This window comes from Bacillus rossius, chromosome 11 (genome assembly GCF_032445375.1).
Source record: "Bacillus rossius redtenbacheri isolate Brsri chromosome 11, Brsri_v3, whole genome shotgun sequence".
In the NCBI taxonomy this organism is placed as follows: Eukaryota; Metazoa; Arthropoda; class Insecta; order Phasmatodea; family Bacillidae; genus Bacillus; species Bacillus rossius.
Window position 1 is genome coordinate 55,101,878 of NC_086338.1, and position 17,168 is coordinate 55,119,045.

General features: G+C 41.9%; 1 protein-coding gene across 1 annotated transcript in view; it reads right to left on the reverse strand.

Annotated features, from left to right (window-relative positions):
- The window catches only part of LOC134537025 (protein Skeletor, isoforms D/E-like), a 75,433-nt gene that overhangs the window by 48,159 nt on the left and 10,106 nt on the right, over positions 1-17,168 (reverse strand). The window contains exons 2-3 of the mRNA XM_063377218.1: positions 5,727-5,879; positions 3,205-3,277 (exon numbers count right to left, since the gene is read on the reverse strand). Coding sequence (XP_063233288.1) covers positions 3,205-3,277; positions 5,727-5,879 — 226 coding nt within the window. The remainder of the gene's footprint in view (positions 1-3,204; positions 3,278-5,726; positions 5,880-17,168) is intronic.

Consider the following 17,168-nt stretch of genomic DNA (forward strand, 5'->3'; position numbering starts at 1 on the left):
CTTGCAGACAGCAGCCAGTAAGAAGGAAGAAACTGATGCCACGGTCAGTGAACTATACCTACCCCTAGACTGTTTACCCTCAACATTGCAACAACATTATCACGGGTCTGATCCACCCTGACGAGCAATAAACAAACAACAAAATCATTTAAAATTCACGCGGATCTCTGACAAGTAGTCCGTGACAAAATTCAAAACATGTCAGAAAACATAGTATCAAAACTTACGTTCCGCGGATTTAATACAAGTCCGATAATGCCCCTTACGGACCGGCATATACTCCCATTACGATACTGGACCATCTTTGACGCGGCACCTTATGGTGAGGGATGTGGATACGCCACTTCAGCGCGGTTCAAAGCCGTCGGGGAAGAGCTCTGTCGAAAGGCTGAGGGCAACCAATCCCATCATCGGTATCACCGAAAACCCTAGCCCATTCAGCAGTCAACAGAAACTTACAGGCTTAGTCCCTTCAGCGAGCGCTGGGACTCCTCAGAACACCCAGAGAGCCGGTCGAGGAACTATCCAACCTCTGATTTGTCTTGCTCGTAAAGCTCCGAGCGACCTAACTGCTGGCGCGAGTACACACCACACGACGTGGGCACCAGGGGGTATCTCCCATTACGAGTGGTCGTCCCGCCCTACTGCCAAGACTTTTCATATCATTAGGTGTTCCTTCGACCTGTTAGCCCGTAAGCTAAAGGCATAACTGCCCCAGTCCAGAACGCTGGGTCACCTCGGGAACTGGAGACATGCAAGTTCAGCCCCTCAGATGTCCCACCGTCTCCGGTTCCCCGGAGATTACAGCTTTTGTGACCCGGTCCCACCCAGGACCAGCCTTTGCCATTATGCCATTATGGATCCTCAAGTTATATCCATGGCTTTTGGGATCCAGATCCTGGGGGTCTGGCACTGCTAACCCCCGGGTGAAGTTTCCGAACTTTCTGCTGTTGCTTGCAGAGAAGGCTCTTACTCCTCATCAGATAACTCTCTCCAACAACATCTAAGGATATCTTCTTTAGTAAACACCCTTGGTACCACGAGGAGGCAGCAGGTTGTCTTTGGTGTGGAGAGGCTACATATTAGCATCCTTACACACCTTCCTTGGTTCTGTTGGATTATTCCTCGGGCACTAGAGCCGGCAACAGATCCGAAACCTCAAGAAGCAAGCACCTTCTCCTGCAGGAGTCAGGACAAACTCCCAAGCATGTCAGCAGACAATAAACAAAACCCACCGGCTTGTTTACGTTCAAGAGAGTGGAGACTAATAACTGTTAGCGTGGCGTGGCAGAAATAATAATTGCCAGCTCCACACAATGTACGGCTTCCCACCGGACCCGGGGGGGGGGGAAGGGGGGGATGACCACCCGAGGCCGGCAGAACCGACTACGTGCGTCACGAACATCGCTAAAGTCCCTGACACACTGGCAAATCTTTCTCTCCAACTACGAGGGCTGTTTGTAAAATAAGCTCCGTTTAGTCATTTAAAAAAAAAAAATTCTAAGAAAAAGATTTTACTTCAAAAAATACGTAGCATCATCAGTTGATACTTTAAAAATTCATTCACAGTATTTTTTTTTTCCCAATCATCAGAACAATGAAAAGGTAAAATGCTTGCAGTCTGACCTGGCGACAGAGAGTATCCGCGGAAGGCCCGGGTGTCTAGTGACGGCAGAGAGGCGGCAGAGTGGTGGCAGAGTGGCGGCAGAGTGGCGGGAGAGTGATGGTGCCAGGGTGATTGCTAACACGCGCCCGAGGAATTGTGTCGCCACGGGGAGCGAGCTTGTTCCAGAGACTGAGCGCCCCTCGTCCGGTCCGTGGCCTTGAGCGCCGAGCTCTCATTGGTCGAGAGGGAGGGGGATCATCATCTTTCAAGGCTCCACCTCACATGCCCTGTTGGTTGCTACAGTTTCTCACCAGGTGCGATCAACGGGTGTATGAACTGTTAACAGCAGCAACTTCTGACGCTACATCTATTTGAAGTGATAATCCCGCTAGCCTTATCCATTGAGACATGCAGTGACAAGTTTGAACAAGTTGTGACTTGTCAGTCGGCTTCCACAGCCGGAAGATTGAGGTCATGTTTACCATGTCTGTCGTCCATCATGGATAGACACCCGGATATTTCGTGGATTCGTCTGGTCTCAGGGTAGAATTCATAGCTACAGGCGTGCTCAAAACAAGTTTGCTTTCCCAGCGGTTGATTTCTTATGCGAAAACATTTTTATCCTTGTTTACCTGATTCGCTTACTTCTCTCATAGCTGGGCATGTTTGGCTCACGGTCGTAGAGGGGCGTGTCCAAGCAACTGCGGTCCAATCACGAACGTAGTGCCGAGAGTGTGAAGGTTTGCCTTCTAGCTTGTGACTAAATGAAAATCGCGAAATTTCCATATTTAAAATCATGGACTTGGAACAACGCACTGACATTAAGTTTTGTCTTTGAAACGGAGACCAGAAAAAAATGGGTCGTGCTAAAAGGAAATATAGTTTCGACACCATTCCCGACATTGAGAGGACGGGGCAGTTGAAGGCTCTTCCAGAAATGCTTTCATTCTCGGACCCAACCACGGCATGAGCGCGCATCGCTAGCCAAGAAGAGTGTTTTGAAGGAGATTAGTTCAAATTTTATGAAATAATAAGTAGTAAAACTGTTCACCGTATTTTTTTTACCAAACCTTTTAATAAATACTATGAATAGAGACCTGGAAATTCGAGGATTATTTTGTTGACCCGTAAGATTGCAAGTATCTATACATCGGCATTGCTTTGACGATAGGTTCACAATAGTTCCGCCACTCCCCTCTACGAATAGTAGGCCCACGGAAAGACTCTCTCACATTGGCCCGTCGTTGATCGGCCCAAGAACTGTTCTCGGGGAAGGAGGGCCGTTGGGGGTGCGTCGTCCCTAGAGACCGGAATAATTCGCTGTTTCGATGGCCTTCAGGATAGACTGCACATTATCCTGTACACTCGGGCAAATAACGCAAGTTCATCATGGCTGCCGACTCGTGAGTCGTCTCAGCTGGTTTGTCTGTGATTCGATCCTTCTTTGGTTGAGGGTTATAACTGGTTGAGATTCGTCCAGTTGAACAGTAAGCCAATAGCAAAATTATCTAAGAGGTGTATGTATTTGAATTCTAGCCTATCGCCGAATAAATCCGCGAATTTTTCCGGTCTCTAGCTCGTCCCGCAGATATACTTACGATCCTTTCTCGTCGGGGATCCTCACTCCGTCCGGACCCGGGGCCTTGGTGGAGCCCACGTAGAAGTAGGCCGCTGCAACACAGCGCAACCACGTGTCCCAGGGCTGCAGGCGTGCGGGGGAGTTGTCTCACCACCCGTCATTATCACCTCAGCAGTTATACTATAGCGACACCTGGATTTCGCGAATACATTTCGTGTCAAGGTGTTTCAAAAAATACTGTAGCTTTTCTCCTGTGGTTATTGGCTGAGGTCGGTGAGAGGTGTCGTCCCGCTCTTGACGGGGCCAATGAGAATGTGGTCACCGTACTGCTGCACCCTCACAATTTGCCATAACTCTTAGAAAAAGCTACAGTGTTTTGTGAAATACCTTGACATGAAATTAAATCACGAAATACAGGTGTCCTTAGCTATACAGTATCAGGCGTGATACAACGAAAAATAAATAAATTGTATTACATTAGATTACCTCGTCCACGGTTTTAAAAGAAAATATATGTCCGACTGAAACATTTATTAAAATAAAATATTATTTAAAAAAAATGTTCGGCATCCCTTGTAATGGTCATTCATTTTTTTTGTAATCTGTTTGAAGTACACATATACAGAGCTTCTCACTATCTTTCTAATCATTGGTCTATCTCTCTGAATATATATATCCATATTTAAGTATCTATCTCTCTCTATCTGTAGCCTATATACACCTATATATTATATGTCACTCTATAATTATGAAAATATTAAAAATCTAGGTTTCCACCAATCTATAGTTTTATCTGTCTATTTAACTAATGCAGGTGCCATACAAGTATATAAAAACACACGCGTATTCGAACGCAACGTTGTGTCCAAATTTCAAAAACAAGCGGTGAAGAGAGATTTAAGATTTCGAGCGAACAAGCATTTACAATTTTAATTTATTTCTACAGATGTGCCGATTTTCGTAAGGAATATATACTCAGCGTTTACTCGGAAAGCAAATTTCATACATGCAAAAACGATCATAGCCATGTGTTACAATATCTTTCTTGCAGCATTACAAACTAATTTTTTTGGCAACTGGTTTCCAAAAGAATCTACAGTGTGTGCGTGCGAGGATAGGGGGAAACAACCAGGGAGTTGTAAGGATAGGGGGAAAGAACCGGGGAGCGGTAAGGATAGGGGGAAACAACCAGGGAGTTGTAAGGATAGGGGGAAAGAACCGGGGAGCGGTAAGGATAGGGGGAAAGAACCGGGGAGCGGTAAGGATAGGGGGAAAGAACCGGGGAGCGGTAAGGATAGGGGGAAAGAACCGGGGAGCGGTAAGGATAGGGGGAAAGAACCGGGGAGCGGTAAGGATAGGGGGAAACAACCAGGGAGTTGTAAGGATAGGGGGAAAGAACCGGGGAGCGGTAAGGATAGGGGGAAAGAACCGGGGAGCGGTAAGGATAGGGGTAAAGAACCGGGGAGCGGTAAGGATAGGGGGAAACAACCAGGGAGTTGTAAGGATAGGGGGAAAGAACCGGGGAGCGGTAAGGATAGGGGGAAAGAACCGGGGAGCGGTAAGGATAGGGGGAAAGAACCGGGGAGCGGTAAGGATAGGGGGAAACAACCAGGGAGTTGTAAGGATAGGGGGAAAGAACCGGGGAGCGGTAAGGATAGGGGGAAAGAACCGGGGAGCGGTAAGGATAGGGGGAAAGAACCGGGGAGCGGTAAGGATAGGGGGAAACAACCGGGGAGCGGTAAGGATAGGGGGAAAGAACCGGGGAGCGGTAAGGATAGGGGGAAAGAACCGGGGAGCGGTAAGGATAGGGGGAAACAACCGGGGAGTTGTAAGGATAGGGGGAAAGAACCGGGGAGCGGTAAGGATAGGGGGAAAGAACCGGGGAGCGGTAAGGATAGGGGGAAAGAACCGGGGAGCGGTAAGGATAGGAGGAAAGAACCGGGGAGCGGTAAGAATAGGGGGAAAGAACCGGGGAGCGGTAAGGATAGGGGGAAAGAACCGGGGAGCGGTAAGGATAGGGGGAAACAACCGGGGAGTTGTAAGGATAGGGGGAAAGAACCGGGGAGCGGTAAGGATAGGGGGAAAGAACCGGGGAGCGGTAAGGATAGGGGGAAAGAACCGGGGAGCGGTAAGGATAGGGGGAAAGAACCGGGGAGCGGTAAGAATAGGGGGAAAGAACCGGGGAGCGGTAAGGATAGGGGGAAAGAACCGGGGAGCGGTAAGGATAGGGGGAAACAACCGGGGAGTTGTAAGGATAGGGGGAAAGAACCGGGGAGCGGTAAGGATAGGGGGAAAGAACCGGGGAGCGGTAAGGATAGGGGGAAAGAACCGGGGAGCGGTAAGGATAGGGGGAAAGAACCGGGGAGCGGTAAGAATAGGGGGAAAGAACCGGGGAGCGGTAAGGATAGGGGGAAAGAACCGGGGAGCGGTAAGGATAGGGGGAAACAACCGGGGAGTTGTAAGGATAGGGGGAAAGAACCGGGGAGCGGTAAGGATAGGGGGAAAGAACCGGGGAGGGTAAGGGAAGGGGGTAAGACTCACCGGGTCCCTCGCCGTCGTACGTGAAGTCCCGGATGTGCAGCGTCCTGGAGTCGACGGCGAACACGTCTCCCGAGACGCCGTGGTGGTACGACTTCAGCTTGCCGATGTACTTGCCGTAGAAGCCGTTGTCGGCTTCTTGTCCCGCCGAGTCATCTGCGGCAAAGAGGCAGTCCTCAATACCGCGGCCAAGGACAAGTGGTAGTCCTCAACACCGCTGCCACGGATAAGAGACAATTCTCAACACGGCGGCCACAACTCAGAAAATTTGGCTTCTGCCAAGTACTGTCACCCTGAAAAATAGTTTGTGGTAGTAGCAAAGTAATTTTGTAATAGCCACAGATCTGGTTCGACAGGAAGTCATTTAGCGAGGACTCTCATACTAGCTCAAAGAAAATATACAATAGCAAATGAAAAAAAAAATTAAGCTTTAATGTATAGTTTTTAAAGCTTGTTGCCAGTTTTCTCGAGTAACTATAAATTTTGCGTTACACTGTTTTTCAATTAATAACATTTTCCTCTGAGTCATAATTAAAAATAAATTCTCTAAGAAAACTACATAATAGATTTGCATTTTGCGACGTAGAATTAAAAAAATAATAAAAAAACTTATTATTTCATTTAGTAACATTGTTGTTCCTTTTAATTCGGAAATATTGAATGTATGATTTCCACAGTATATATATATATATATATATATATATATACACTGTGGAAATCATATATATATATATATCTGAAACAAACTTATATTATAGGGACTTTTCTCTTGGAATACCATCGGGTGCTTAAGAAAGAGCCATAATGCGTCAGTTGGCAGGTGAAGCGACGCATAAAAATTAGAACGTAAGTGTTGGTAATGACATCGTAAATCATGGTAGTAACCATCTCTTTGATTACGTTTCAGAATTGCTTCCGCTAGCATCTTACCCAGCGAGCATTATAGGCCTATCCATCGAATCAAGTCATGTCGAACTAATTGCCTCCAAATCAACACGGCACTTAACCACGTAGTTAATTGTTTCGACCATAAATACGTAAGTGCGTGATACAAGCATAAGAAACCAGTTAAATAAATAACTCTCTCTAAATTTTGAATACAGTTAGGGCATGAAATTAGCGTGCTGTATTTGAAGAAGATTTACATAATAACTGGTTTAAAACTAGTTTGGCCAACCGTGTTCCAGTTCAAATTTTTTAGAGCGTAACATTTTCTATTTCACCCAAACGATGCCACAACGCAGTAATTGCCCCGCTGCATGCAATGGCTGAAAGCGAATTTTCTTTTTTTGTGCACGCATCTTAGAAATATTACTTCATCAAATGTGTGCTAATTTCGTCTGCATTTTGACGATGAAACATAATTGTATGCAACCGACTAATTACTTGAGACAGGAAAAATTCGCGGATTCATTTCGTGATAGGCTAGAATCCAAAAAAGTTTGCCTTTTTACTGCATCATTGATTGGGCCACAGTTTATCGGAATGATACTCGGCCAATGAAAAACCTTTAACAAAATAAGTATCGAATCACTAGCGTACCAGTTAACAGGTAACACGAGTCAGTAGCCAATCAGCAAATGTAATTTTTCCGCGTGCATAGAGGATCATGGAGTATATCCTACAGGTCATTGAAATCGCGAATTCTTCCGGTCTCTACTAATTACGTCATGTTTATCTCACATACATGACAATAGTAATCTAAACACAGCATGAGTCAGAATTGGACCGGAAAACTTCGTTTGCAGGTTCATCACTGAAAATAAATTGAAAAAGTTTCTACAGCTTATTGTCTAAAGTCGTTTATAAGGCTGGTATGCGTCTTTAAAGTTGGCGCTGAAACACTGTTTATTTTAACCAGAAGAAAAAATTTGAGTTGAAAGACTCGCGTCTGGATAATATCTCATTGGTGGAATGTCTTTAAAAAAACTCGTCGCTCTCGTAAAATTATTTTAGTGAAATAATCGGACAGCACAACACGTCAAAAAAGTTGCATGGAAAATAAAGGTGTTACCCCAATTAACAGTTAAGTCATTTTATTACTGGCGACAAGTTTTGTGATGGTTGTATAAATTTTAATTCAACTTGCTTTCCACGTTAAATTCTTTTTCTACTATTACTAGAGACCCGAAAAATTCGCGGGTTCATTTCGTGTTATGCTAAAATTCAAATAATTATACCTTAGTGCTGCTTCTGTCATTGCTTCACTGTTAAACTGGAGGACTGAGGGCCAATTAGAGACCCTCACTCATAGAAGTGTCGAATCACAGGCCACCCAGTCGAGACGACTCACAAGTCAACAGCCAATGAACAGTTGGCATTTGCCCGAGTGTGTAGAGGATATTGGAGTCTATCCTGGAGGTCATTGACCCCGCGAATTTTCCGGGTCTCTAACTATTACGTACGGCCAGTGATTTATTAGCGAAAAAAAATTTTCTAGTCAAGCTGTGAGTTACAAAGCTGTATTATCGCCTGTGTTTTCGTGATTGGTTGAGTTTATTTCAGGGGCGTGCCCACTGCCGGCACAAGGATCTCAGCGATTACGTCCGGAAGCGAACGCGTTCTGATTGGCCTAGCCAGATAAGGTATTGCTTCTCTTGCAGACGGCCTCCAATCACAAATCAGTAGGGACCGGAAAAATTCGCGGTTTCGATGGCCTTCAGGATAGACTGCACATTCCCCTGTACACTTGGGCAAACAACGCAAGTTCATCGGCTGCCGACTTGTGAGTCGTCTCATCTGGTTTGTAAGTGATTCGATCCTTCTTTGGTTGAGGATTTATAACTCGTTGAGATTCGTCCAGATTAGGGCCATGAAAATTTAGCGAAAAGATCCCGAGAGTAGCTGGAAGTTAAAACACTGTAGCATCGTCTGTGTTTCGTGATTGGGTGAGTTACTTTGAGGTGCATGTCGATTGTTACATCAACCAATCACACTGATTCAGTGTGGAAGCAAACTCGTCCTTAGTGGCTCGTGCAAACAAGTCAACGACTTCTCTCGCAGACGGCCGCCAATCACAAGGAAGAAACCGCTGATGTGGGTATAACTTGTTGCAGTCTAGTAGGCGTTCAGATTTTTTTGCGAAAATTTTCTGCCCCTAGTCCAGATGAACAGAGGGCCAATAACAAAAGGTATATGTGTTTGAATTCTAGCCTATCGCCGAATGAATCTGGGAATTTTTCCGCTCTTTACAAATCAGAAACTACTGACGGAGACTGACTGCAGTCCAGTGAGCAGAAAATCACTGACTATAGCTGTCACTGAAATAAAAACGTTGCTCAGCTTCCACTACAACAGCACACACCAGCCTCGGAGAACACTTTATGTGCTAAGTAATATTTTTTTTTTTTTCGTAATGAACCTGCAGCTGAATATTTTCGGTATAGTCCTGAATATTCTGTAAATAGATAAAGACTTAAAATTTTACCATAAAAAATTTTGAAGTCATGAGTAGAGGCCGGACAAATTCGCGGGTTCAATGACCTCCAGGATAGACTCTACTACACTCTACACACTCGGGCAAATGCCACCTGATCATTGGCTGCTGACTTGTGAGTCGTCTCAACTGAGTGTCTTTGATTCGATACTTCTGTGACTCTAATTGGCCCTCATTGCTCCAGATTAACAGTGAACCAGTGGTAGAAGCAGCACTAAGGTATAATTATTTGAATTGTAGCATCTCACGAAATGAATCCGCGAATTTTTCAGGTATCTACTTCAGGATAAGGATACGGGCCTCGTCACGTCTATGTTGACCTCGGAGGCAACCAGACGTCAACTAAATCATCGACTGTGTGCGTCCTCGACACGTCGCAGTCGCGTGCCGGCCGGGGAGAGCGGGGCGGGGAATAACCGCCATTCAGAGCGTCTCCTGCTGCGCATACCAGCTGCGCAGTAGACCGCGGCGTCGCACGCGACCAGCAGGTGCGCGCGCACTCTCCCCTGCGTCGGCCCACCTCGGCAACTGTCGGCAACTCTCGGCAACTCTCGGTGGCCGTGATCTCTTCAGTCCGAATGCTTACAAACTAGGCATTTGTAAGTCATTTATCTTTTTTTCTGTCTTAGTTTCTTAGTTTTTTAGGTGCTGACTGGCGGCGGAGTGAGTAGTCAGTGTAACCACTCACCACCAGGGGCGCTTGCGTCCCTGGTCAAATATTCCAGATACAAATAAAATTCAAAGCGGACCACGAGTCCAAGTGCCCAACCCCCGCATGGTAGACTCTTTTCTACTCTGTCCAACACTTCATCCAGACCATTCTCTGTCTCCTGTAAATTCCTACACGTAATGCATGTCAATTTGCATCCCGCATGAATGTGGCCAGGTTTTTACCCTGTGTCTATGCAGGGTTTTACCTGGGCCCAACCTATCTCTAGTTATAGGCTAGATTTAAGAGTGAGGGGAGTTAGTCATGGCGCCAATCGCTGCCATGGCTGGCCAATCCCCTCCTAGCACATGATGCATGCGACCCTCTCCCTGCATGGCTAATCCCAGCATGACTAGGCGTATAGGCTTCGGCCTAAGACGCACCTAGGTCCCTCCCTAACCCGGACCCCTCCAAAATACACTTAGTTTTAGTAAGGTTAGAAAAAAATCGATGGTCCGAATACGAATGCTTATTTTCCCATCTGCCTGTGACTTATATACGCCGACAGTTCCTCCATAATATTATCATTAAAGTAGCAATTAGAGTAGCGAATATTAGTATCTAAGCCCTAGTTACCAAGTAACAGCCTTAAGGCCAATACGTTTGGTATGTCCCTTGATGTTTACGAAATTGACTATATATGGATTTATGTTGCTACAAGTGGGTTCACCATCTTGGTGACACATTAACATTCACAGTCTTCCGTTCCATTTTCATGAAATTATTCCTACCAAATGCCGTAATGTAAGAGCTAAAACTTATACACACCAATAATTAATACAAATACGAATGCTTGCATATAAAATTTCCTGCGATTCGCTTACGCCAACAGTTCTCGGTATGTCGCTAGATACTAGTCTTAAATAATTTATAATATAGCAAACAGAAAATAGAAACTTCAGAGAAATGCAGACCCGCATGCAAAAATAATATGCATTCACACAGGACAGAAATTAATGTCGCAGAAATACTGTATTGCAGTCTAGTAATTGAACTATGCCTCTAATGACAGGTTCAAAATTGTTCCGTCACTCCCCTCTACGACTGAGTCGACTAACAGACAGCGAGAGAGAGATCGAATCACATCAACCTTCCCAAAAGAAGGGTAGAGTCTTTTATATTTAGTCTGTCATCAAGTGAATCCGTGAAATTTGCCTGCCTCTGCATATGGTATTTCGCCAGGGCCTATCTGCATACTCTGACCAACGTTCTTTGACTGATCACGTGGCGTCTAGCCGATAGGTTATTGAATATGCGAATTGTTTTTAAGATCCCTATACAGAGGGAAGAAATTTTTCTTTTCTGTTCTCCGATCAAATTTACCGACAACTTTAGTCACACGTAGAAAATCATGTATCATACATACATGATACTGCATGTCGAACCGTTTGCTGTTGGAAAATACCAGTAAAAAAAAACACAATTTAAATACATTCATATCACGGAGAAATTAAGTATCAGCAAAGAGATATGGAAGTGTGGATATCTAATAGACAGATCCGACCCGAACTGCAAGCAGCCGATGCAATGGCCGTAGCCATGCAGACGCAGAATGTGTCAACGATACAAAAACACGTCACCACGGATACAAATAAAGCTTCAGAATTGCAACATTATTAGTTTGCGCCCCAGATCCATTCCACAGGAACCGTGCATCTCCAACCCATAAACTATCTTTATGGAAAAAAAAAATCATGTTTATCCGTTGCTACATGAAAGAAACACAAACCAACAAATACACGTCAATAATGTTCGCAGACTTTCACGGCCATTGTCTGAAGTAGCTTGGCTTCTGGGTACAGTAGGTAACTGCTCCTTGATGATGACGACTGCAATGTCGACCGAAACGTCGGTGAGTTATTCGCCAAGGACACGGCTACAAACCATAAGCCAAGCTACTTCAACAAAAACACTTTCTTAATTTATAATATTAGTAGGAATGATGATTTCCAAAGGTTTTGCTCCTATAATTGTTAATAGTGTCGTTAATTTCACTGCTGATCAATAGTTATCGGAAAAATTCGCGGTTTCGATGGCCTTCAGGATAGACTGCACATTCCCCTGTACACTCCGGCAAATAACGCAAGTTCATTGCCTGCCGACTTGTGAGTCGTCCCGGCTGGTTTGTCCGAGATTCGATCCTTCTTTGGTTGAGAGTTTATAACTGGTTGAGATTCGTCCAGATGAACAGTAAGCCAATAGCAAAATCATCTAAGAGGTATATTTATTTGAATTTTAGCCTATCACCGAACGAATCCGCGAATTTTTCCGGTCTCTACTGATCAAGAAGTTGTTGGATTGTTCAGTTGAAATGTGGTTGTTCGGAACCCTCGGTTGTCCTAGGGGTGTCGCTGTCCCCAGCCGCCGCGGGACATTCACTTTCTCCTTCGGTTCGCCCGCGCATTAATTGCTCGTGGCGCGCGGCGGAGGCACTTTCTCCGCTCGCTTTCCTGTCGCTTTTCCCGGCCTGCCGCTTAACGCCTGTCCCCCTCCCCCCCCCCCCCCCACAACCCATCACTCACTCGGGAAGGCTGCTGTAACCTCTGCTACCAACAACGGCAAACACACCTCCGCCAGGAAGCTGTATACGGGGATCCGGGCTCTCATTTCTCTCTTCACTTTGATTACCAACCATTAGAGACCGGAAAAATTCGCAGATTCATTTCACGATATGATAGAATCCAAACAACTGTACCTTTAAATTGCTACTCTGATTGGGCTCACAGTTTATCTGAAGGACTTTGAGCCAATGAAAAACCTTCAACCAAAAAAAAGAATCGAATCGCAAGCGTCCCAGTTGACAGGTGACACGAGTCAGTAGCCAATGAGCAGGTGATATTTGCCCGAGTATGTAGGGGATGGTGGAGTTTATCCTAATAAATCCTATTTATCATCCTATTCTGTTTAGTAAACTATTGTGTTTGTTTCGTCTTTTCGTTTTGTCGTGTTTTGTTTCGTTTCAACCGTTGTGCTGAATTTTATGGGTTCAATATTTCTGTCGTCATCATTTGTGGGTTTTTTTTCGTTCTCTCGGTACATTTTTCTTTGTTTTTTGACCATATTCCTGTCACGGGATATTTTGTGGTGTTTATATCCTTGTTGACAACAGCAATTTTTTGCTTAATTTTTTTTTGTCTTTTTTGGGGTTTTATTTATATATTTCTTTATTTTTATTTTTTAGTTTTTCTTCAACAGAAAAAGTTTTTAGTAATGGTGTATGTCCAAAAACTTACATCAAGTCATGCACTCCCATTGCACAAATCTTTCAAAGATAACTAATAAATCCAGTTCCTGAAATGTGGCAGCAACCTCATGAACGCGTGAGCTGTGACCACAAGAAAGACAGATTTGTATTTGCACCCCGTGCTCAGCTAGAATTAAAAAAAAACGAAATCAAACATAATTTCAGCTATTCGTAACGTACGAAACTTAAGTTGTATTAATCAATAGAGGTGGAGATTTTTCGCGAAAAGATTTCCATACAAGTTATGTGTCAAAACATTGTATCATCGCCGGTGTTTCGTGATTGGCTGAGTTTTTTTTAAGTGCATGCCCCACGTGGGTCCCAATAATCATATGCGGAAGCAATCGCGTTCTAAATGTCTTATCCAAATAATGAAATGGCTTCTATTGCAAACGGGCGCCAATCGCAAAGCAGAAATTACTGACGCAGAATTAACAAGTAACAGATTAGCTGCTTTTTAACTTTATTTATAACATGGTGGAGTGAAAATTTAATAAAATTTAAAAAAAAAATTTTTTTTTCAAAACTCCGTTCCCCCGGAGAAACCCCCGGAATGGCCGCCGCATGGGGAGCCCAAGAAAAGAAACGGGCTCCCCATTTGGAAGCCACCTGGAAGGTTTTTTTCTGTTCCACCCACCGTTTCTTTTGGTAGCCTGACTTGTTGCAAGGGATTGTATTCCTACCAGAGAAAATGCCACCATTTCATCTGGGCAATCCGCCTTGGAGGAGCCGGGGCGCGAACCCGGGTCCTACAAGTCACAAGGCAGGCGCTCTACCCCAGAACCAGAGTGGTAGAGCGGATACTTGCAGCCTTATTAACACTTACATCACGTTCACTGCAGTCAGCCATTTACTCATGTGTGTATTAAAAATAATAAATATTCAATATACTAAAGTTTACTGTACCTATATTAGTTCTTTTTTATACATGTAAATTTTAATTGTTTTTAAATTATACACTTTTTAAAAGTATTTACTGCAGAGCGTGGTTTACTTTTTTATTTAAAGCCTCGCACAATTATGTAAGTTAACTGTTCAAACATAGTTAAATTATGAGATTATTAGGCCATGCACTAAACCACTGCGCCAAACCACTGACTTGACAGTGTTTTAAATATATGCCTGAAACAGCACTTCAACTAACCTAACAAATTGCGAATTGGTACAGACTAGGCATTTCCCAAGCACCCAAACGAATGAAAAAATAGTAATCTGGGGAAAAAAAAAGGGGGGGGGGGGGTGTTTTGTCAGTAAAGTCAGTTTACGGACGATAATTTTACGTGATAACGTCATAAGAAAACATTGATGAAAAATTGCATACTTTTTAATTTTCAAATATTATTTACAGTTTTTTGCAAATTTAATTTAAATAATTTGTTTGAATATAATCACGAACAATTAGTTAAAAAGCCCGCCTTAACCTGTTTGATATTATAGAATATTTTCTCGCACGGTGGTCGGCCGGTTCTCGCACGTTCGGCTCAGGCGGAACGTGACAATGAGCCATGCTTTTTCCGTGCGTGCAGCCGGCGTTCATCGCTTTATAAGACGTTATCAAGTCAAAAAAAATTGTAAAAAATTGAGATGGAATTAGGAATAATATCACATATTTGATGCGAAATATCATTTAACGCAATGTTACTGATGGGCTCAAGTACTACTAGCGCCGTTAGTTCGCCCAAGGAGAATGAAGGTAGGTTTCCAGACATGTCCATTTGACCGTGGCGCGGAGTCAAGTCTCTAGCCAGAAATTAAAAAATAAATAATAGTTAAAAAAAACTAAAAAACACGCTTTATATAGAAAACCAAAATAAAAAAATAGAAAATAAATTTTAATAAATTTGAATTAAGAATAGTGTAATTTTTTTAATAAATATAAATTAATAATAGTGTATATAAGAAAAAAATGTGTTTTATTTTAAAAAAAAAGCGTGGGGTGCTTTTTAAGATATTATCGAAATGATAATCCTTCTACTCATATATGTCAATAAAATATTTATAACTATTGACACTATGCACCCCACGTTTTTTTTTATAAAATACATTTTTTTTCTTATATACACTATTACAAATTCAAATTTATTAAAATTTATTTTCTATTTTTTTGTTTGGTTTTCTATATAAAGCGTGTTTTTTTTATTTTTTTAACTATTATTTATTTTCTACTTAGTTTGGTTTATTTATAATTTAAAACGATACTTCTTTATCGACGTATGAAAGAAATTTTATAACAATGTAAAAAACTTGATAGTTATTACATCAATTTACTATTAAAGTAGATTTTGAATATATATTGGCTGCAGTTAAAATAAAAGTCATTGAATCCACGTTTTTTCCCCCTACTACCTTTAGGTACATGTGTCTTGCATGTTCATCTACATACACTATTAATAAGTCTGTACACTGGATTAAATAATGAAAAAAAAAACTATCGGAATAAAAGAGTGTTTTTAAATTTTTTGTCTGTTTAGTCTGTTTGTTTATGTGTTTGTTCCAGCATTAATCGAAAATTACTTGGAGGAGTTTGATAAAACTTTTTTTATTTTTATTATTTTGATTAAACTTAAGCTTTTACTTAAAATATAGGCTGTATATAATTATTACAGTCAACTAAAGGGGTCTAAAAGGGGTATATATCATTTTTGGGATAGTTAAGTATATCTCTGAAACTAATCAAGCATAAGGAAAGAAATTGAGTACCAATAATAAACATACGAAAACTGCCTACAGCATTTTACCATTTTTCTAAATGCTAACTCTAGGGGGAGGGGGGGGGGGGGGCTTTTAAAACTAAAAATTAACACTTTCGATTCAATTAGAGCTGAAAGTAAGGAAAAAAACTTGCAACTAGCGTAACGTAATGCATATTTATTTTCATTTATTTTTTATCTTTTAAGGAGTGAAAAGGGGAGCACGTTTTGCTTTATCGTAAAAAATCGTATATCCTAAACGAATTAAGTAAGATGTAAATATTTCGGTAAGAATAATAAAAGTAATAAACTAAAAATATATTTTTTTACCATTTTGAAAGATCAACAAATTCAAAGACAAATACTTAGTGTTATGTGTATTAAAATGTTTCAGATTAATATTTTAGAGTGGAAAATTTATAGTATTAACTGTTTTATGAATTTTAACAAAATGGGCAGTATTTTAACACAGTTCGTTGTCAAAAATCAAGTTTAAATCCGGGATTTATTGGACAGAAAAATTTATTTTAAAAATACTCAAAGATAGCGCAATGTTCGTAATGCTCTACAGAATCCAAAATACTAAATTTTCATGGCTAATAAATTATAGGTAGTTTTAACGTTGCTATTATATTTTCTTATGATTATATTTTATATTTTCTTATGATTTTGAATAACAAAAATACAAATACATATGCTTAAAGCACGATATATACTATTTATATTTTTGCTCTAATATTATTTAATACATAGCTCAGTCCAACCATCCTTTATATTTAATGTTACAATTTACAGACATCGAACGTTTGCAAAAACTTTATAGTATTAACCTTTTCATTAATTTTAACCAGATGGGCAGTATTTAAATCAAATTCCTTGTTGAAAATCGGGTCCAAAAACGGGGTTTTATATAATTTATTTTCAAGTTTACCCCCTCCCCCTCACCCTCCCCACGCTTTTATGGGAGCCGTTTCATTATGTAGTTTAACCTTTCGCTCTGAAAATCGAATGATTCGATGGTCGACGTAACTGCTCCGGCAGCGAATTCTAGCGGCGGTTTCGGAACTACGTGCGAATCCGCGTCCAGAAATCTAGTCCAAAACACAACTTGCTTACATGCATTTATCACTCTCGGAATGCTGTCGTGTTGTAAGTGTATTTGCGACGTGAGAACACACAAATGTGCCTCCCATTTCAGATCATGATTTTATATTTATAGTAATTACAGATAAACTTGTAGACTTTTTTAATTGTTTAACTTCCACGAAATGAAAAATATATACAGCGCATACTTTATGCATAATTAGCTGCCAAAGTTACATTTTAAACGTTTTTTGGGTTGTACAAATAAGGAGAATTTAATTCA